The sequence below is a fragment of the Coffea eugenioides genome, chromosome 2 (genome assembly GCF_003713205.1).
Source record: "Coffea eugenioides isolate CCC68of chromosome 2, Ceug_1.0, whole genome shotgun sequence".
Lineage (NCBI taxonomy): Eukaryota > Viridiplantae > Streptophyta > Magnoliopsida > Gentianales > Rubiaceae > Coffea > Coffea eugenioides.
Window position 1 is genome coordinate 31,200,126 of NC_040036.1, and position 20,970 is coordinate 31,221,095.

General features: G+C 36.3%; 2 protein-coding genes across 2 annotated transcripts; both read left to right on the plus strand.

Annotated features, from left to right (window-relative positions):
* Positions 1 to 10,681: 10,681 nt before the first annotated feature.
* LOC113759471 lies at positions 10,682 to 11,227 on the plus strand. The gene has a single exon (XM_027302049.1). It carries the CDS (start codon positions 10,682 to 10,684, stop codon positions 11,225 to 11,227), a length of 546 nt encoding a protein of 181 aa, XP_027157850.1.
* Positions 11,228 to 12,497: 1,270 nt separating this feature from the next.
* Positions 12,498 to 19,115, plus strand: LOC113761251 (putative tRNA (cytidine(34)-2'-O)-methyltransferase). The gene is made up of 8 exons (XM_027304149.1): positions 12,498 to 12,674; positions 12,794 to 12,880; positions 16,271 to 16,339; positions 16,467 to 16,525; positions 16,857 to 16,917; positions 16,990 to 17,043; positions 18,353 to 18,635; positions 18,723 to 19,115. The coding sequence occupies exons 1-7, from the start codon at positions 12,579 to 12,581 to the stop codon at positions 18,629 to 18,631; spliced, it is 705 nt and encodes a 234-aa protein (XP_027159950.1). The 5' UTR covers positions 12,498 to 12,578; the 3' UTR covers positions 18,632 to 18,635; positions 18,723 to 19,115.
* The last annotated feature ends 1,855 nt before the right edge of the window (positions 19,116 to 20,970 follow it).

Here is a 20,970-nt window from a genome sequence, read left to right on the forward strand (position 1 = left end):
CAAAGTCCCACTCCCATGTTCTCCACAAGGGCTGGTTCTTTTCACCTTGAGAAAGTGCATATGAGGTTGTTCAATTAGTTGAACTGGATCTGCAACTTGTTTGGAAAAATCAGATAAAAGAATTTATCACCTGACCTGTGTGTTTAATTTGTCTAAGATAATCCCTGTTATTAAGTTCCACTTCTGTGGCCAGAGGGATACCACAGCAGTGATATACATACTTAAAATCTCTACTATATGCTTCCCCAGATTAGCTCTTCAAAGGTGGTTTGTCAAAACAGAAAACTCTCTCAAATTCCTGGAGATTATCCTGTAAACTGACAAGATCAAAGCCATAGTTTCATTATGACCCAAATTTGTTGCTAGTGGGCTTGTAGAGTAAATGCACATTCACTTCTGTCATGCTTCTCCATGAAATTCCATCAACATCACATGTCACATATGACAGTGTTGTGGACCCTTTTGTACTCTTCCATTCATGTAATTGGAATTTGGATGTGGTATCATGCTTGAGTTGATTCCTATTAAAAGTTTTCCAAAAATGAATGCTAGTATAGTGAATATGTCTAAGAAATCAGCTTGCTAAGAGGATGTGTTACCTGTGGACTAAAAAATGTGCCAAAGGAGCAGGAAAAAACGTTCAAAATCCTTTGTTTGTTAACATGCATGATCGAACAATTAGAATCTCTTCTAAACATAATAAGTTAAACATGAATATTTCAATCTTTTCTTCTTTATCTCTCATCTTCTCCAATTTCGTTTTACTCCTTTCTCTCTTGTCAAAGGCCTTCCGTTTAAGGGTCTCCTTCCCATGACTTTTGTCTTTTTTTTAATAAAGTCTCACCTAAATTTTTTTAATGAGAGTTTTCTATTTTTCCTTGAGGTTGCTAGTGAGAATTTTCTTTTCTCCTATAGGTTTCTATGGAGATTTTTCAGATTCTTTTTTCGCTTGTTTTGTTGTTAGATATAAATTTATTTCAGATCCGGTTATCAGATGTAAAAATTTTCTGGATCTTGGATTCATTTCGACAAATCTAATCATTAATATTTTGGAGTTTAAAATCATTGATTAACAGGTTTGGCGATTGCAACCTGCATAAAATGAAGTTTCGTATATTTCAAATATGTTCATAACTTTTTAGATTTATGGTGTCTGTTAATTTTACAGATTTATAATTTTTAGTGCGTATTTAACCTGCTATTTGGACAGTGATGTATATGACGCCACCGCAAGTTGACTTGTGTAGTCCTAATCTATTGTTTGTTTACATCCTAAGTAGTATAACTAAGTACAATTTTAGCTTTGATAAATCTTCATGAAAGAGCAATTTCACGTGAGCGACGCCGTATAGTTCCCACTTACAGCCTGAAAACGCCACAACATGAATTGAGATACCATACCACCATTTGCCCCCTTTATTCTTCTTTTTGGGGCAATAGCACTTGCCTGATTAATAATGCAATTCGATTTCCTTTTGTCTTGACATTATAAATTTGAGTTTAGACAAGTAAAATCGTACTTTTGAAGTGCAAAAGGGACTCTTGAGATTTTATTACTAATGCATTTATGACAATTCTAAATTGTCTCGTCAAAATTAAAAGTTTACACGACGAATTTACTGTAGATAAATACAAAGCAATCTTGAGTCGCGAGATTTAATTTTCCTAATGGTGTGTTATAAATGAAAAAAGGGATTTGTGAGTCATTCCCTCGGAATTTATGAGTCATGCCCTCAAGACTTATTTTGTCTTTCCAACCTAAGTAATATTTTGACAACTTCGAAAATGAAACCAATTTTCACTAACATCTAGTTTGGGAGTTTAGGATAGAAAAGAAAAGAAATTTGGATGGCGATTTTCCTCAGAAAAATTACTACGTTTTCCGTGAACACATTTCCCTGTTACCTTTTTACCTCACATATATCAAATCGCTACAGTAATTTTTCTATAAATAATCCAGAAAATGCAATCCAAACGGGTCTGAAAGAAAAGAAAAGACGAGATTTAGTTTTGACGTTGTTTAGAAGTTTAGAAAAAAAATAAAATGATATTGGATACATATGTTAATAAAATTTTGTTCAATAGACATTTAGGAATAAAAATGATAGTTTAAAAATTTTTTATAAAGTTTGGTTCAACTTTTTTTTTTTTTGTTTTTTCAACTATTATTGTCAGATTGATGCATCCAAATCTTTCTATTTCCTCTCTTTTCCGTCGCTTCACAACTTCCGAACATATCTTCTCTCACTTTCTTTTATTTTCTCATCAAATCTAAGCTACCAAACTAAGCCTAAAGTACCAAAATGACAGCAATCAAAAATCAATACATAGTAGCAAGATGTTGAAGAGAGGCAGAGGAGATTGCCTTGCGCAATAAATTCTCGGAAAAAGAGACCACAAATTCAGTCACATCTAGAGCCATGCAAAACGCGTAGACACCTACTCCGCCGTTCCGCTTATTGTGAAAGTCGGTCTCCACCGCACGCGACTCTAGCACATTTCTTGCGGGTAACTCCACCCAATTCATGGGTTCATCTGCCACTAATTATTCTCCATCAACTATAGCACATTTTAATCATCAGTTGGAAATTTGGAATTGGCAGTTCATATCTGGTTTTTGATGGTACACATATGATAGAAAATTTTCTCAAATGGGCTCATGTAAATTGTCGGTATACCACAAATTTAATAAAGTTTACATGTATAAATTAGTTAAATTAATATGAGTCAAGGTGTTATAGATATTTCAATAATATCTAAGCATAATAAGTTGGACAATGTTGATTATTTTTTTATTATTTTTTATCTTCTCACCCTTTCTTAACGCTCTTCTTATCCCCAATTGGTTTGAATCCAGAACTTGATGGTGATAAGAATTCTAAGAACCTTCTTCTAATCATTGAGGTGATCCTGGTGGTTGGATTATATTGAATTATAAGATTGCACCCCCAAGAATTTGATTTCTTTTTTTTTTTTTTTTGAAAAAAGAAGAAGAAGAAAACTTGAACCATTACTCCATTAGCATATACGCTCAATTGATGTCATTCAATTTGTAGATTAATGCTACTATGTGGAGAACATGAAGAGCAAGTGTGTTCTTGCTGAAATTGCAAATTTCTTGGAAACCTAATAAAGAGAAAACAAGTTAGCTATAATATATAAATTAAACTAATAAAGTTAGCTAGATCCACAAATTGATGTTCCATCCTTGATAGTTTGTTAGCGAGGAATTGTCCCACAACTAGTCAGCATCTGGAGCCTTAATGGCCTCGTTCCCATGAGCTCTCTTGTCGGTCAGGCTTGCACACATGAAAAATAATTGAAGAACTTATAATTGAAGGAACGATTAAATGGGAAAGGATTTTCTTGTATCTTCAAGGCTAGTAAATAATCCATATGCATATTAGTTCTATCTATAGGTAATTAGGTAGGTTTTACGCAAATGAAAGTAGGTGCATAATATAAGGTTGTTTCTCTAAAGGGTGGGGCTAAATCGACACCCTTCAGTCGAAATTCACACCTTTTAAACCAACATGTCTATAAATCCCATTCTATTTATGAGGATTTTATAGGAATTTTTTCAATACCAAAACTAATCTTTTGTGGTGGGAAAGATGGTGCCAATTAAGTTTATTTTCCCCCCACTTAATTGTGTCCTTTCATCATCCCTATTTCTGACCTTCTGATATTTATGAACTATAACAACAACTATTATTATCAGTTGAAGAATTTCAAACTACTAGTTCCAAGTGACTATGAAATCATTCCCATGATCATCATTTTTTTTTTATTATCAATAGATATTTGAAAATCAAGTATCACTCTCCAATTTTGATCCTGAAATTTTTGTTTTTTATTATCAATAATATTTTTCTGGTAAATTTTGGCTATGCTCTAGTATATTTTAGTTGATGATGATAGTTGTTACTACAAGTCTTCAGTATTGGAATGAAAGGATGGGGTACGATAAAAGTATGCAGTTAAGTAGAGGAAAAGATCAATTTGATTGGCTCCATCCACCACAAAATGTTAGTTTTTATATTGAAGAAATTCCTATGAAATCCTGATAAATAATGTGGGCTTTATAGACATTTTGGTGTAAAGTGTGGGATTTAGACTAGAGGGGTGTGGATTTAGCCCCACCCTTTTCTAAAGAGATTATAAAATTTGTATCACAAATTAAACTTTCTTATGTATTTTGGTTTCTATTCAAGTTTGACGAAAAAATGCAATGAGTTATAGTGTTATGCTTTCTAGTTTGCTTTTTATTCTTGGATCTTTCTCAAAAGTATATATAGAAAAAAAAGAGAGAATATAATGATCTCAATTACAAAGCATGGAAAGGTATTTTTGTAAATAATGACTAGTATGACACTTGTGATTTGAGATTGTTTAATTTGGAATTTATTTTTAGTATGTTTTACGAGTAGATATTGGTTTATAAAATGTAGCAATACACTAATAAAATTTCATTATCCTGAAAACATGCTCGATTTATCCAAAATCAGTTCGTACTAGACTATTTTAGCATTCTACGTAATAAAACTTTTCTTTTTATAAGGAAACGAAAATTAGATCATCAAGTAACAAAGTGACTCAAAACACTAATGCGAAACCTCTATATTTTATTTAGTGACAGGATTAATTCATAAAAATAAATTAAAAAAATTTACAAATGTTACTAATCGGATTTCTAATCCATAAAAAAATTATCCAATCTTTCATCCACTGATTCAGCTCCAAACCGAAAAACAAATTCTCAAAAAATAAAAAAAAAAAAGAAAAATCCAACATTTATATACCCTTATAATTTTATTTTTTTTAAAGAAAGAAATCATTCAAATTGCCACATAATCCTCAAAGATTTCTACTTTTTTCCCACTTATTTGGCCAGATAAATATTCACAGCCCATCAACATACAAATCAAAAGCTCCAATATTACCAAGAGTATAACGAAAAACCAAAAAGGAATGCCAATTATTAAAAAACGAAACAGATATCGATCAAGGAGCATTGAGGTTGACAATTTCAAACCCTAAAACTCTAATCCGTTACCATCTCTCTCTTTGAGAGCTCCTCTCTCTAACTTTAGAGGTTTCCCTCCTCGGTGTAGGAGAGTGGGTGAGGAAAAAACACACAGCACATATTCCAAGAGTTTAACATTTCAGATCTAAAATCAAATCTCAAGTTCAACCTTTGCTTTCATGTTCCCTGTCCAGAAGCCACGAATAATCCGGCTCAAAATGGGGGACTAAGTCTGAGTTGTTCGGCAACGGTTGGAGGAGTAAACGCTTTGGGCAAGATATGATCCATTGAGACAGAGTTTTAGTGCATTTATGTGGTCGGAAGTTGGATAGTCATATTTGTTTCCCTTTTCTTTAGTGCTTTTATGTGGTCGAAAGTGGGATAGTTGTATTTGTTTTTCTTTTTTCTTATCGTTCTTCTTGTTCCTGTGCTTTTTCAGTCTAGTTCCTCTCTGTCTTTCTGGTTAGTTTTGTTAGGGTGTACGGATAACACAGTTTCGTCTTTCTTTGCAATTCATCACAGGTCTGTCAGTAGGTCACTCATAGCTCAGAAATAGTGCTTGGTTTCTCAAGGAGCTCACAACACAGGAATGGCGGACGCCCTAGAAAGAGCCTTTCAAAATTTCGACATGTCTGAAACAGAGTTAGGAGGTGTCGACCTGAGTGGTGAGGACTTGGAAGAAGGCGTCATTGAGTGTCAAGGAAGTCTAGTAGGAAAGCTGATAGGTGAAAAAATTGCCAACTTCACGGGGTTAAAGAATTTTACAAATCATGCATGGGGATACCCCTCAAAGATGAAAGTGACTGAGTTAGGTCCTAACTTATTCCAGTTCCATCTGGGAGATGAAGGGAAGAAGAAAAGATCATTTCTGGAGGGTCTTGGGTTATGGACAACCAAGTGCTGATAGTGAAGGAGTGGGTAGAGGGGTATGATAGAAACAGCAGCTTTTTCCAGCATTCCTTTCTTTGGATTCAACTATGGAACCTACCGGTGCATTGGTTGAGCAGAGCAATGGGTATAAAAATAGGAGGGATCTTTAAATCAATTAGGGGAGTGATTCTCCCAGCAAGTGGTAGGAAAAAGGGTCGCCACATGAAAATTATGGCTGAGGTAGATATAACGAAACCACTGGTTAGAGGGACAAAGATCAACTTTAGGAATCAGGCAGTGTGGGTTGAGTTCAGGTATGAACGCCGCCCAGATTTCTTCTACAGGTGTGGTATCATTGGGCATAGTGATAGGACTTGTACGGTGGTAGGAAGGGTGGGGGGGACAAGCGAGAGGAACAATATGGTGCCTGGATGAGAGCTAGAAATATAATGGTATCTCCCTTAAAGGGACGACTGGAAGGAGAAAGTGAAATTGGTGGAAAGAGGGTGGGGGCAGGGTCTCCTAGTGGTGAAGTTCAAACTGGGGTACAAATGTCTGATGATACATTAAATCTTGGGGGAAAAAATAGTAGAGTGTTGGTGGGAAAGGAAAGGGAGGATAAGGAGAAAATGATGAAGAGACAAAATGAAGAGAGGTGGGATGAGATATTAAAGGACAGCAGGCAGTATGATAAGGCAAACCAAAGGGATGAAAGTTTGGCAGTGGTCTTAATGGAGGGAAATGGTGAAAAGGAGAGTAGGGATCAGGAAGGGATAAAAGGAATGAGCAAAGTAACCCCACCAGTAGATAATGAGGAAATGGAAATGGATAGTTCAAAAAAAGAAAGTGAAAGTTCGGTGATAAGGTCAATAAAGCAAGAGGGGACAAATGCAATAATGCAAAGGAAGACGGCTACTCCAGGGGAAGAAGACAACAAAACTGAAAAAAGAAGCAGTTTTAAAAGAAGAGGGAGGTCGGCTAAAACATCCTTAAAGACAGATACAAATGGGCAAGAAACGCAGGATTTGTATGCAAAAAGGAAGGTTGATGGTATGTTTCAAGGGATACAGCCAATGGAGGAGGATGATGATAATGTACCGAAGGTAAAGGTAATGAAATTGGATCAAATAAATGATGGTACAATAGGGGAAATGGAGGCTAACCCCCGAATGCCTCCAAAGTGTAAATGAAAGTTATGGTGTGGAATTGTCGAGGTGCAGGAGGACCCTTGACAATTCCCCAACTAAAGGAAGTGACTAACTTCCACTCTCCTAAGGTGGTGTTCCTTTGTGAAACAAAGAACCAGGAAGGATTTATGGGTAAGGTACAAAGGAAGATTAAGTATGACAATAGCTATTTTGTGAACTCGATAGGTAGAGCAGGCGGTCTAGCATTATTTTGGAACAATGAGGTGACATTAGACCAGATTGTAAGTACTGATTGGTGCATTAGTGCTAGAGTTGAGGACAAGGATACGAAAGGATACTGGGGGTTAGTGTGTGTTTATGCAAGCATAGATAGTATCATTAGAAAAGAACAATGGAAATTTTTAGAGGATAGGATGAGGGACTGGGGGGCGGATTGGATAATTGTAGGAGATTTTAATGATTTGAGATCTAGTGAGGAGAAGTGGGAAGGAAGAGATAGAGCTGAAAGATGCTTTAGGGAGTTCAACAGGTTTATCAAAGACAATAACCTGGTTGACTTAGGTTATCAAGGGGTCCCGTGGACTTGGTGTAATAGTTGGGAGGGGGATGGGGAAGTGAAAGAGAGGTTGGATAGATGTTTATGCAGCACCGAATGGCTGCAAAGATATGAGAAGACACAGTGTACTCATTTAGAAACTGAAGCTTCTGATCATCTAATGCTACTTGTGGATACAAACCCAGAAAACAGAAGGAGAAAACGGAGATTTTACTTTGATCAAAGATGGACGCAAAATCCAGAAGCAAAAAGGGTGATTCAAGGAGCATGGACAAAGGTGAAGTCAGGGTTCAGGATGTTCAGAGTGGCTACAAAAATAAAGGAATGTCGCATGGCTATTCTGGAATGGAGGAAAAGTGTGCAAAGAAACTCAAAAGTTAGAATTAAAGAGTTAAAGGAGAAATTGGCTAAAGTGAAAGCAAGGAATGATGATGGGAAAAGAGTACAAGTTGATGACCTAAAAGCACAATTGACTAAAGCATATGAAGAGGAAGAGATGTTTTGGAGTAAAAAATCCATGAGTAAGTGGCTCAAAGAAGGGGACAAAAATATAGCATTCTTCCATTCTTCGGTCATGGCAAAGAGGAGGAGAAACAAGATCAGTACATTGCAGAAAAAGGATGGGACATGGTGCAAGGAGGAACATGAGATTGAGGAGGAACTTTATGAGCACTACAAAGACCTTTTTTACCACAACTAACCCGGACTGTTTTGAGGACATCCTAGCTGAAATTCCAAGCACTATTTCGAGCCATATGAATGACCAACTGATACGACAAGTGGAGGAAAGTGAGATCAGGAAAGGTTTGTTCTCTATGCACCCTAATAAAGCACCAGGAACGGACGGTATGTCTCATCTATTTTTTCAACACTATTGGGATATTATCAAGGTTGATGTGGTGGCAGCTATAAAGAGTTTCTTTCATACGGGGCATTTGCTCAAAGCTGTGAATGATACTATTATTTCTTTGATTCCAAAAGTTGATACTCCTGAATCTGTGATGCATTTTAGACCTATTAGCTTATGCAATGTCCTGTATAAAATCATTTCTAAAATTATAGCTAATAGATTGAAAGTAGTCTTGCATCATTGTATTAGTACCTCTCAGTCCACTTTTATCCCAGGCCGACAAATCCTTGATAATGTAGTAGTTGCACATGAAATCCTGCATTTTTTGAAAAATAGGAGAAAGGGAAGGGTAGGATTTATGGCTCTTAAACTAGACATGTCCAAAGCTTACGATAGAGTCGAATGAAAATATGTGGGGAGAGTTACGGTGAAAATGGGGTTTTGTCCAATTTTTGTAAGATGGATTATGTCTTGCCTATCTACTGTGACCTACTCCTTCAACTTAAATGGGCAAAAGGTAGGCTGTGTTCAACCGAGTAGAGGGCTTAGGCAAGGAGACCCTCTATCACCGTACTTGTTTATTATATGTGCTGAAGGACTATCATGTTTGATTCACAAAGCTATGGTGAACAAGGAAATAACAGGGATCAAAATATGCAAGGACAGTCCGATGGTTTCTCACCTCTTTTTTGCAGATGACTCTCTACTATACTGCCAAGCAGGAGGCAAGGAAGGTCAAAAGCATCTTGGAAAGATATGGTCAAGCATCCGGACAGGTAGTAAATTTTGAAAAGTCAGCTATCTTCTATAGCAAAAATACCACTGATCAAAGGAAGAATGGAGTGAGGGAGGAATTAGAAAACATCAAAGAGACAAGGAACAGAACCTATCTGGGACTCCCAATGGCAATTGGAAGATCAAAGACACAGGTCTTTGCATTTGTCAAGAACAAAATTAATAACAAGCTGCAAGGTTGGAAACAAAAACTTTTGAGTCAAGGAGGGAAAGAAATACTGGTCAAATCAGTGATTATAGCTATGCCAACATATGTGATGGCTTGCTTTAGACTTCCAAGGGGATTGTGCAGACAAATCACAGGTAAAATAGCGAGATTCTAGTGGGGGAAGGGAGAAAAGGACACCTGTGTACATTGGGCAAGCTGGAAGAAGCTTTCAGAAGTTAAGGGAAGAGGAGGATTAGGTTTTAGAGACTTGGAGGCCTTCAACATTGCCTTACTGGCAAAACAAATTTGGAGATTCATAATGGCTCCAAATTTGTTAGTAAGTAAGGTAATGAAGGCGAAGTATATGAGAGATGAAAAATGGATGGACAAAAATCCAACCACTTCAGCCTCATGGTGTTGGAAGAGTATTCATAGTGCAGCCTCTTTTCTATTTGATGGTCTTTGGAAAAGAATTGGAGATGGTAGGTCAGTCAGTATGTGGCGCGACAGATGGATAGTTGGTTCAGATACCGGCTTTGCATCAACCACACAACCTGTGGAATGCAAGTTGGAATGGGTAAATGAGCTGATAGAGGAAGGGAAATGGAAAAATGAATTGCTTCTCAAGTGGTTTAGTACAAAAGATGCCGAGCTCATAAAAGGAATTCCAACAAGTATAGGAAGAAGAAAGGATAGGTTGGTATGGGGGCATTCCAAATCTGGAATTTATAGCATGAAATCTGGTTATGCTGTAGCAAGGCAACAGGAAGGAAAAGCAGGTAGAAGGACAGGCCAAGATGTAGAAACAAGTTGGGAGATACGAAAACGAAATGTGTGGAAGCAGTTATGGCATTTGAAGGTGAAGGCCAAACTAAAACACTTCATGTGGAAGTGCTTACAAAATTGTCTGCCAGTCAATAAACAGCTGTCGAAAAGGCTACACAGAGGTGAAGGTAGATGTGGTTGCTGTGGTGAAGACATGGAAACCATTGAGCATTTGTTCTTCTTCTATGACAAGGCTGTGAAATTATGGAAGCTAGCACGGGTCAGGTAGGATGGATTAATGGGTATGCAATATAACTTTTGGCTATGGTGGGAACAAGTCACACAATCGCTGGCACTGAATCAAGGTCAGGAGAGAGTGAGTCTAACTATTAATATCCTTTGGCAAATCTGGAAAGCCAGGAACAAAAAAATTTTTGAACAAGTCAACCAGGGTCCAGTAAGAACCGTAAGAAAAACACAAGATGAATGGCTTGAGTTTGAACAGGTAAGGAAGACAGACCAGATGGAAAGTACAGGGAGGCTGAACGATGCCTTACCTACTAGCAGGGTGCGGACAAAGAAGGAAGAGATAAGGTTGTATACTGATGCAGCTATATCAGCTAAACGAGCCAGGACTGGACAAGGGATTATAACAAGGAATTGGAAAGGACAGCTTTCGAAAGCAAAAGGAATTGTCACACAGGGAAAGGGATCGGCAAGTGAAGTGGAAGCTCGGGCTGTGAGAAATGCTCTACTGATGGCTACCCAAGCAGGTTGGACAAAAATTATAGTCCATACAGACTGCAAATCAGTGGTTGAGCAGATTACTAAATGCAAGGAGTATGACTACATGACTGTAACTATCTTAGAAGATGTGCAGGAACTTAGTCTAGCTTTTGAAAGATGTTCCTTTGTGTTTATACCTAGAACTGAAAATCAAATCAGCCATGAATTAGCACAATATGCTGTGAAGCTTGTACATGAAATTGAATGGGAGAATGATTTCCCAATATGGCTGACTGACTTAACTAGGACGGATATGAGGGTAGTATCCCCTTTTTGTAACTAATCCTTGTAAGGTCAAGTGTTAATATCTATAAAATGATATCGTTTGTTGAAAAAAAAAACCCTAAAACTCTAATCAATTTCATCAAAGAAAATCTAAAAGGAAAAAAACAAATTTAAGATACTTTCCATCATAATCGTCAAAATTCACTACCTGATTAAGAAATTTGATTGTCAATCGGAACCCTAAATCGAAGCAGAAATATATAGATTCATTAACAGATATACAGATATATATATATATATATATTTCTTTTATGTACATATTCTTCGTGCCTGAATTTTTTCTGAGGAGAAAAATGTCAGCCAGGCAACGGTGCCGGTGAACAGAACTCACGTGATTTTGATTGCGTGGCATGCTTATATAGCAAATGAATTTGCAAGCCCGGTCCTTGGAGTTTCTTTTAATTCTGTTTTATACACATGTATTGTTGACCTTTAGTTTTTACCAAGATATTTTTGAAAGGAATTTTCATTTAGAATCTCAATCAAGAATTTACGATTTTAATATACTTGATTTATTTCAATCAAGTTAGTATTATGAAAGATTTTACTAACTTAAAGCCTTAAAGCATTTTCCTCCATTTTGTTTTAATCTTTCATAGATTTAAAGGGACAAATATTTTATAAGAACTTTGAAAACAAAAAAAAAATATAAATTCCTTCAGTATTTCTTTTTTTTTTTTTACCTATTTATGATGTTGGAAAACTTTTTCCATTTCTAGACAATGAATAATGTATATGAAATTAAACTTTTTGCGCTTGATATTAACTTTCAGAACAAAATTTTAGTATCTTTCTCCACTAACTTAGAGCAAGTTTTCATTCCATCAACATCTTTAGCAATTATTTACGTGAATTAAAAATGTGCAACTTTTCATTTCTAATCCATAAAAAAAGACACTAATCTATACCAAATAAAAAATAAATATTCATCTAGTCAAATCAAAATTTCCATAACCACTCCTTAATTGGTGAGCAAAATGCTGCCATTGAAAGAATTTTTAAAAAAAAAACCATTTTCAAAGTTACATTCAGTGAGCAATATGCTAATTAATCAAATACCTCAACAGTCAACACAATGTCCTTCCTGAATTTGGGCTTCAAATCAAATGTTCCCTTTTCCACGAAATTGTGTATGTGAAATTAAAATGGAGTAAAAGTTAATCCATTTCAAAATCTTGGGAATTTTTCAGATTTACTAGTAAAGAGCCTGCTCTAGGCTCTAGGCTCTAGGCATATTATATTCTTCTTCCTTGCTGATAAACCAAAGCATCAGGCAACACGGTCCACCCTGGAAATGAACTCCAAAACAATAAACATAACAATAAGTCCGCCATCCAATTTCCCCTACAATGCTCCAATCTTGCATCCCTTTTTCTATTTTCCCCCGACAAAGCCTAAATTCCAAGTTTTCCTCTATTCGCGTTCTCATTCAATCTCCTCTAAAAGTACGTTTAAGAAACAGAAAAAGCGTATTTTGTTTAGTTTTAGTAGAACCCATTTTGTTGCTTTCGAAATTGATTGTTAGTTCTACTGTAGTACTAATTTTCTTTAAAATTTTGCATAGGTGAAAGCTTTGCCCAGTGGAGCTGGGGAGGCTGTCAATGAAGTTTCCCAGAATAGACTTCTTCAAGTCGTGTTGGTTTCTCCTCAGGTACTACTTGATCTCAAAACGATCGTTTCTAATTCTTTACTACAATATTCAAGAAATGCTTGCATATTAAAAGTGACCCCTCCACAAACCCCCTCCCGCGGGGAAAACTTGCTGCTAATATGTTGGTTTTTAGTACAGTTGGGGGTGGGGGTGGAGTTGAGGGGGTGGGAGGGGCTTGATATCCCAGGGTGCAGAGGAAAATTAGTCTTAGTTTATCTGAACTGAAGAATAGTCATTTGACTACATTTTCTGTTGCTTTTCTATTAAAGCCATGTTCTTGTTCCCAGCAATGTCCTGGGTGCTTGCATCTTTTGTTCCCAGCAATTTCTTTGATATACAAATCCACGGTCACATATGAGAATCAGGACGGCAATGTTCAATTTTCGTTGGAAAGGTTAAATTTTTGTTGTTTCACTTTGCCATTGGGTTGATAGCCCGTGGTTGGATGGTATGTCCGCGTGCGAGTTTTGGAATACTTCTCGCGGCTTATCCCCTTCTAGATTACTAAAGAGAAGATAGCAATGAGAAAAAAAAAGGCTCAATTTTTGTTAAACTATGCGTGCTCATCCACACAACCACAGGCTTAGAAAACACATGGAAATGTTCAGGCAATAGACATCATACGAACTATCATGCACACACAACCACGCTCCCACACCATCAAACGTATATGCAAGATGAATGCAAGAAGAAAGTGCATGATAGAACACAGGAGTATGAAATGTAGAAGCAAGATAGAAACACAACAGCAATTTACTGGAAGAAATACAGAAATCACCAGTTTTGTACCTATAAATATAGCCTTTAATACTAGGCTAGAAACCACAAAGAGCTAAAGCAAATTAAGGTAAAAGTCAAGACTACAAGGTAGAGAGCGATTTGAAGATAGAGAGAGGACAGAGAGAAAATGGCAGGCAGGGAGAGCAAGAATAATGGGGGTGTGGGAAGTAAAGGTAAACCTGCTAGCATAATTCCTGCGGAGAAGAAGTTGGTGAAGGGAATGGTTGTTAAGAAATTGGCTGAAGTTGCTTCTGCACCTTTCAAGGGGAAGAAGATAGAGCCTAGAGGTGAGCCCAGAGGTGATGATGATGATTCCACTTCAGTGCCAAACTAATGCATTGAAGTGGCAGTGGACAAGAGAAAATTAAGTTTTTAGTTATTTCTCATGGAATAGGTTTCCTGTTAGTAAATAACGATGTTCTATAGTTAAAAGGATTGTATTTGTCCAAGTTTAGTGTGTTCGTAAGAACTTTGTCATGTGATTATGGGCTGTAGAATTGGATTAGTTGTGATGCAAGAGAATAAAGATTGTGAATCATGTGTACTTTTCTTGCAAGTTGTATCAACAGTTATACTTGCCATCCTTGAGTGAACTGCTCGATGTTTTCCAACTGTTCAGCTTCTAGCTTATGGAAAGAATTTTGATCTACATGCTTGAAGTGTTTTTGTTTTTTTTTTTTTTTTAACAAGCAGGACTAAACAACAGGGAGTCATAAAGCAATGAATAACAAAGAAACAGTCTGTTTTTGGGTTTTTCATCCAAATATTGATACATCTATTGGAAATTATTGGAAGAGGGATGGCTTTGGTTTACTTTTACTCCTGACGATGAGAAGGGCTTCTGAGTTGGCCTTTATTTTGACAGTGGTGGTGAAGAGGGAGTTATTGGGGGTGAAAGACGCTGGAGGATGCGTGCCATGCTTTCTGCTTTAGTCTTCCCTCCTGATGCATGCATAAAAACTTGATGGAGAAAAGAGAGGGGGGGGGGGGTGTCTGCAGAAGAGCAGTTGTTGGGAATTTTTTTGAATCCACATAATGTGAACAAAAATGTAAGTCATGGCACAGGAAAGATAAGGGAAAATAAACTAGGACCAAGAAGTGACAATAAAAATTAAAGGAAAGATAAAGTGGTGTAAGAGGAAAGAATAATCAGGGCTAGCAGCCAAGGGCCTTTTGGGAGGCAAAGAAATATACCTTTTATTATCCAAACCTCAAACTTATACAAATATTAGTGGTACGTATTAAGATTGGAAGTGGGTCGGCAAACTTTGGACTTGTGCTTAACCGACTTAACAAAACATCAACAAAAAGAAAACAAACAAACTGCTTAAGAAAGCTAAGTAGCCGGGTAAAACATGCTAAGGAGACAACTTATCCAATTGACTTCCTTAGTCATCACATGCCAACCTCCCCTTCTACCTATTGTATTTTGACACATAAACTAACAAAGTAATGAAGCTTGGTTTATAAAGATATTCTAACATTGCCTCCCTCAAACCAAGCTCTTTATCAGAATTATGTCCAATGCCATCTCAAGTAACGATCTAAATGGAAAACTCTGTCTCGTTGTGGGTGATGAGTAACTTTAATCTAATTCTAATCCTTTAATCTAGTTCTGATGAAGTGCTTGGTTTCAGGAAGGTAATGTTAGAATATTTTGTAAACCAAGCTTCATTATTTTGTCTATTTAGTTTGTGTGTCAAAAGTATATTTTGTAGATGGGGAGCTTGGCCTGCGATTGCTTTGGAAGTCAATTGGATAAGTTGTATCCTTAATATGTTTTAGTCAGCTACTTAGCTTTCTTAAGTAGTTTGTTTGTTTTCTTCGTGTTGAAGTTTTGTCAAGTTGGTTAACCACAAGTCCAAAGTTTGCCAACACAATTCCTGTATAAATATGTACTACTACTATTTGTGTAATTTTTGAGATTTGGAGAGTGAAAAATAGTTCTTTTGCCTCCCATAAGACCCTTGGCTGCTAGTTCTCATTACTTCTTTCCTTTTGCACCACTTTATCATTCACTTGATTTTTATTGTTACGTCTTGTCCTTAGTTTACTTTCCCTCATCTTTCTTGTCTTCAATTTATGTGGATTTAGAAATTTTCCAATGGACAGAGTTTGGTAAAAAAAGAACATTGGGGAAGAAGGAACAACAACAAAGAAGAATAGGAAGTCAATTTCTAGACTTATTTTGGGAACATATAATCCATTTATTTATACATATAAACTAAGTTGTCTTTAAATGATGATGCTGCATGACTGCAGCAGGCAGTCCTTTCTTTTATTCTGACCTGGAACTTTGAGATGCATATATCCAAGAAATAATCAGAGTAGAGCTTATTTGCCTTTTTGTGCGTTATTCTTGGAGATGTTCTAGCAATAAGACTTTCGTAGATTATTTATTGTATTTTCATTGGTGATATATTGAGTTATTATTTGGAATGTAAATGTTCCAGCAAATAAGATTATGGTAGATGACTTATTAATTTTTCCTCTGTAATGCTGTTCGTGGATTTGTCTCACTGTATTGCATGTTGTACTGGTAGAGAGTCCATCTTTTCAGCATGGGCAGTATCTTGACTGATTTTGATATTTTGTGATTGTGATGGACAGATACCTGGAAACACTGGGTGCATAGCCAGAACTTGTGCAGCATCAGCAGTTGGACTACATCTGATTGAGGTATCCATTAATGTAGTTTTGTTTGTCTCTAAATTTCTTTTCCACACAACATATCAGAAAATATTGCTTTCATCTAGACAGTTTCGGTTCTCCAAATTTGATAATATTACTTGTTCTTCTTTTTCAGCCATTGGGGTTTCAGGTTGATGATACAAAATTAAAACGTGCTAGACTTGATTATTGGCTGTATCCTTCTGGAGTTTACAATAATGCAATGCCTGTGTTTCAACCGAATTTTACACAGATACAATTCCTGAATATAGATGTTTTTTTTTTTTGTTCACCTTCTTTCATGCTGTCTTAATTAGCATTATCCACATCTTACCCCAATAAGTTTCTAGTCTCAGGCTTGACTTCTGCAATCAGCAAACTATGCCTTATTGAATCTTTGCATCTGCAGTTACATTTCCATATTCTTTTGTCTTTCATGATTGTTTCGTGCTTTAGTTGGAGGATTCAAATTACATTTTGTAATACTCAAATTTGGAGAAATGTTGAAACCTTCATATTTCATCAGATATGTAGTTGTTAAAGTGCATGGCTCATGGGGAGAATTCCGCTACTATTTCAGTCAACAGGTTATATAGCTCCTTGAATTTTATGCTTTTTTTTTTCCTATACTTTAGATTAACGTGTATTTACTTTCTCAGACTGGGGAAAAAAGGCTGCTAGCATTTACTAAGAGAGGAGCTATTGTTCATTCTGTGAGTGCTTTTATCCTGTTCATGATTTGTTGATTTTAAGGACTTGACTGTTCATTCAGTGACTTGGTTCTTCATTTTGTCCATGACTTTGTTTAAGTGTCATTTCTCATGACATCAATTTAGAATCTTTTGATTTGGTAAAACACAGGGCACTGAAAAGTGAAAACTTTCTTGGCTACTTGAAATTGCAGAAATCTCTATAATATATTGCTTCATTGCTAAATGTGGTGATTGAATGTACAGTTTTGAAATTATGTCCCATTGCTCTCACAACTTTGACTTTTCTTCAGTTCCCCCCCCCCCTTCTTTTTTCTCCCTCTTTTTAGTAAATATAAATAAATGACAAAATGAACATGGAGAGCTTGATGGAATGCATCATGAGTTATCAGTTAACTATTGATTTTGTTTTAAAGCGAATTTAGGGCATAAATTTGAAGCAAAGTGAAGTGATCATTGGCTTTTCTGTTGTAAAAGTTGCTTACTCTAAAAGTCCTTTAGCTGTGTTTTTATCTGGCAGATCATAGTATTTAATTAGTGTTCATGGGTTGGCTTGTCTTAAAATACTCTACAATAATACAATCCTGTGAGGGAGTTTTTAGATATGCCAAGCGTGGAGTTTATGTTCAGGACCATATCTCAATCTCATGTTTATGCATTTGCCTAAATACCCTAGCATGAAATGTTTTCCAAACTAATATATGCCTGTGCTTTCTAAGGGAAAATTCCTGATTCTTAAGTTTGTATATTGCATGCCTTAAATCTGTGGTATTTCTTAAGATGTCAATTAAAGTAGAAAATGGGGAGTGGATGTGGTGATATACGCATACTGGATATCTCCACTAGACCTGCTTCACAATTTTCCTATTGTTCAAAAGTTTTCGTCTGATTTCTTGCAATTTCAAATTCATGCAAGTCTTTAAAAATAGTTCTCTGTCTCAAACTATTAGCAAAGACTAAATAGTACTTATTAGTCCTCTAACAGTGTTACCATTTCGAGTCACCGCATACAGCTCTCTATCTGATTTTAGCAAATGTTTTAGTTTTCTTACAATCTTATTTTAGAAAGCAATCAAGATTTCATTTCTCTAAGTTCACATCTTACCAGATTTCACTTGGCATGATTACCTACAGTTTATGACTTTAAAATCCTTCTGGAAGGAAGGGTTGTTTGCATGTTGCTTATACCTTTTTATGTGAATATTTTCCTCCCAATGAAATCTGTTTTTGTACTCAATCCAAGGGGAGTTGGATATTGAAACCTGCTCCTTCTTAATGTGATTTGTCCGGAATTTGACTTATATTTGTGCAGGAAGTTTCTTATAGGAAGGGCGATTGGCTTGTATTTGGCTCAGAAACCAGTGGCCTGCCGCCTGAAGGCCTTCTTGATTGTAAGACAGAACCACAGGGTGGTGGTGCTATACGAATCCCCATGGTTGAAACATACGTTAGATGTCTCAATTTGTCTGTGAGTGTTGGCATTGCTTTGTACGAAGCATCTCGACAGCTAAATTATGAGCAAATTCAATGTCCATCAGAACCTTATATGGACACTGAATCATCATTTGTTACTGAAGAGATTTTCGCTTGAGCTGGTACTACCTAATTTTGACAAATTGGTCAGTTAGTTAAACTTGAGGACAGATCGAACACTTTAACGGTTCTAACAGCTAACTTTGTAGTTACAGATGATACTGCAGTCAAACATATGCTTTTGCTCTTGCACCAGATTATTTGGAGCTGGGATCGTTTCTCCTCAAAGATGGTAGAACACTTGACCCATCATGATTAGTGGTGACAATTAGTTATACAAATTTGAAGGCCTAGATCCTGTACTTAGTCAGGGTTCTTACTTTTTCTTTCAACTTCGGTTCTCTTTGGCTTTCCCTTCGGGCGTGTTTTGTCAGTGTCCTCTTGCATGAAGGCAGTGCATCTCTTTTTGCTGGAAATTCTTGTGAGCTAGGAATGGATATGGATGTGTACCACTGGAATCCCTTCATCTGTATTCAGTGGAGTTTATTTTTAAGAATTAGAGATTGCTTTTACTCTGGAGTTTAAGCTGATGTTGTTGTGTATTGTTCTTATGTAATGCAATTATTGCTCTTATATTATTTAAAAGGTTGAAAACCAAGAGATTCACAAATTTGTCTAATTCTTTTGATGTAATGGTATCCGTGTGTCTACTTGTCCTAACATATGTAAGCTGGGCTCTTTGTAGTTATCTAAATGATCAGTAGCCAGAAGTGAAAGTCACCCTGTCCTTGTACTAAGGGCGTCCAGGCCAACTAACCTTAGCTTTTTGTATATCCAGACAACAAAGTCCCACTCCCATGTTCTCCACAAGGGCTGGTTCTTTTCACCTTGAGAAAGTGCATATGAGATTGTTCAGTTAGTTGAACTGGATCTGCAACTTGTTTGGAAAAATCAGATTAAAGAATTTGTCACCTGACCTGTGTTTTTGATTTGTCTAAGAAGATCCCCTTTTATTAAGTTCCACTCCTGTGGCCAGAGGGATACCACAGCAGTCATATACATACTTAAAATCTCTACTCTACGCTTCCCATACTTTTGATTAGCTCTTCAAATGTGGTTTGTCAAAACAGAAAACTCTCTCAAATTCCTGGAGATTATCCTGTAAACTGACGAGATCAAAGCCATAGTTTCATTATGACCCAAATTTGCTGCTAGTGGGCTTGTAGAGTAAATGCACATTCAATTCTGTCAAGCTTCTCTATGAAATTCCATCAACATCACATGTCACATATGACAGTGTTGTGGACCCTTTTGTACCCCTCCATTCATGTAATTGGAATTTGGATGTGGTATCATGCTTGAGTTGATTCCTATTAAAAGTTTTCCAAAAATGAATGCTAGTATAGTGAATATGTCTAAGAAATCAGCTTGCTAAGAGGATGTGTTACCTGTGGACTAGAAAATGTGTAAAAGGATGAGGAAAAAATGTTCAAAATCCTTTGTTTGTTAACATGCATGATAGAACAATTAGAATCTATTTTAAACATAATAACTTAAACATGAATATTTTAATCTTTTCCTCTTTACCTCTCATCTTCTCCAACTTCTTTCTACTTCTTTCTCTCTTTTCAAAGGCCTTCGTTTCAAGGGTCTCCTTCCCATGACTTTCATCTTTTTTTTTTAATAAAGTCTACCTAAATTTTTTTAAAGAGAGTTTTCTGTTTTTCCTTGAGGTTGCTAGTGAGAATTTTCTTTTCTCCTATAGGTTTCTATGGAGATTCTTAGATTCTTTTTTCGCTTGTTTTGTTGTAAGATATAAATTTATTTCAGATCTGGTTATCGGATGTAAAAATTTTCTGGATCTTGGATTCATTTCAACAAATCTAATCATTAATATTTTGGAGTTTAAAATCATTGATTAACAGGTCTGGCGATTGCAACCTGCATAAAATGAAGCTTTGTACATTTCATATCTGTTCATAACTTTTTAGATTGATTGCGTTTGCTAATTTTATAGATTTATAATTTTTAGTGCATATTTAACCTGTCATTTGGATAGTGACGCATATGACGCCACCGCGAGTTGACTCGTGAAGTCCTAATCTATTGTTTGTTTACATCCTAAGTATTATAACTAAGTACAATTTTAGCTTTGATAAATCTTCATGAAAGAGCAATTTCACGTGAGCGACGCCGTATAGTCCCCACTTTCAGCCTGAAAACGCCACAACATGAATTGAGATACCAGTACCACCATTTGCCCCCTTTATTCTTCTTTTTGGGGCAATAGCACTTGCCTGATTAATAATGCAATTCAATTTCCTTTTGTCTTGACATTATAAATTTCAGTTTAAACAAGTAAAATCGTACTTTTGAAGTGCAAAAGGGACTCTTGAGATTTTATTACTAATGCATTTATGACAATTCTAAATCGTCTCGTCAAAATTAAAAGTTTAC

Coding starts and splice junctions, on each gene's coding strand:
- LOC113759471 (XM_027302049.1), top strand. CDS start 10,682: ATGGAAAGTACAGGGAGGCTGAACGATGCCTTACCTACTAGCAGGGTG.
- LOC113761251 (XM_027304149.1), top strand. CDS start 12,579: ATGCTCCAATCTTGCATCCCTTTTTCTATTTTCCCCCGACAAAGCCTA. Junction 12,881..16,270: donor TCGTGTTGGTTTCTCCTCAG/GTACTACTTGAT, acceptor TGTGATGGACAG/ATACCTGGAAACACTGGGTG. Junction 16,340..16,466: donor TTGGACTACATCTGATTGAG/GTATCCATTAAT, acceptor CTTCTTTTTCAG/CCATTGGGGTTTCAGGTTGA.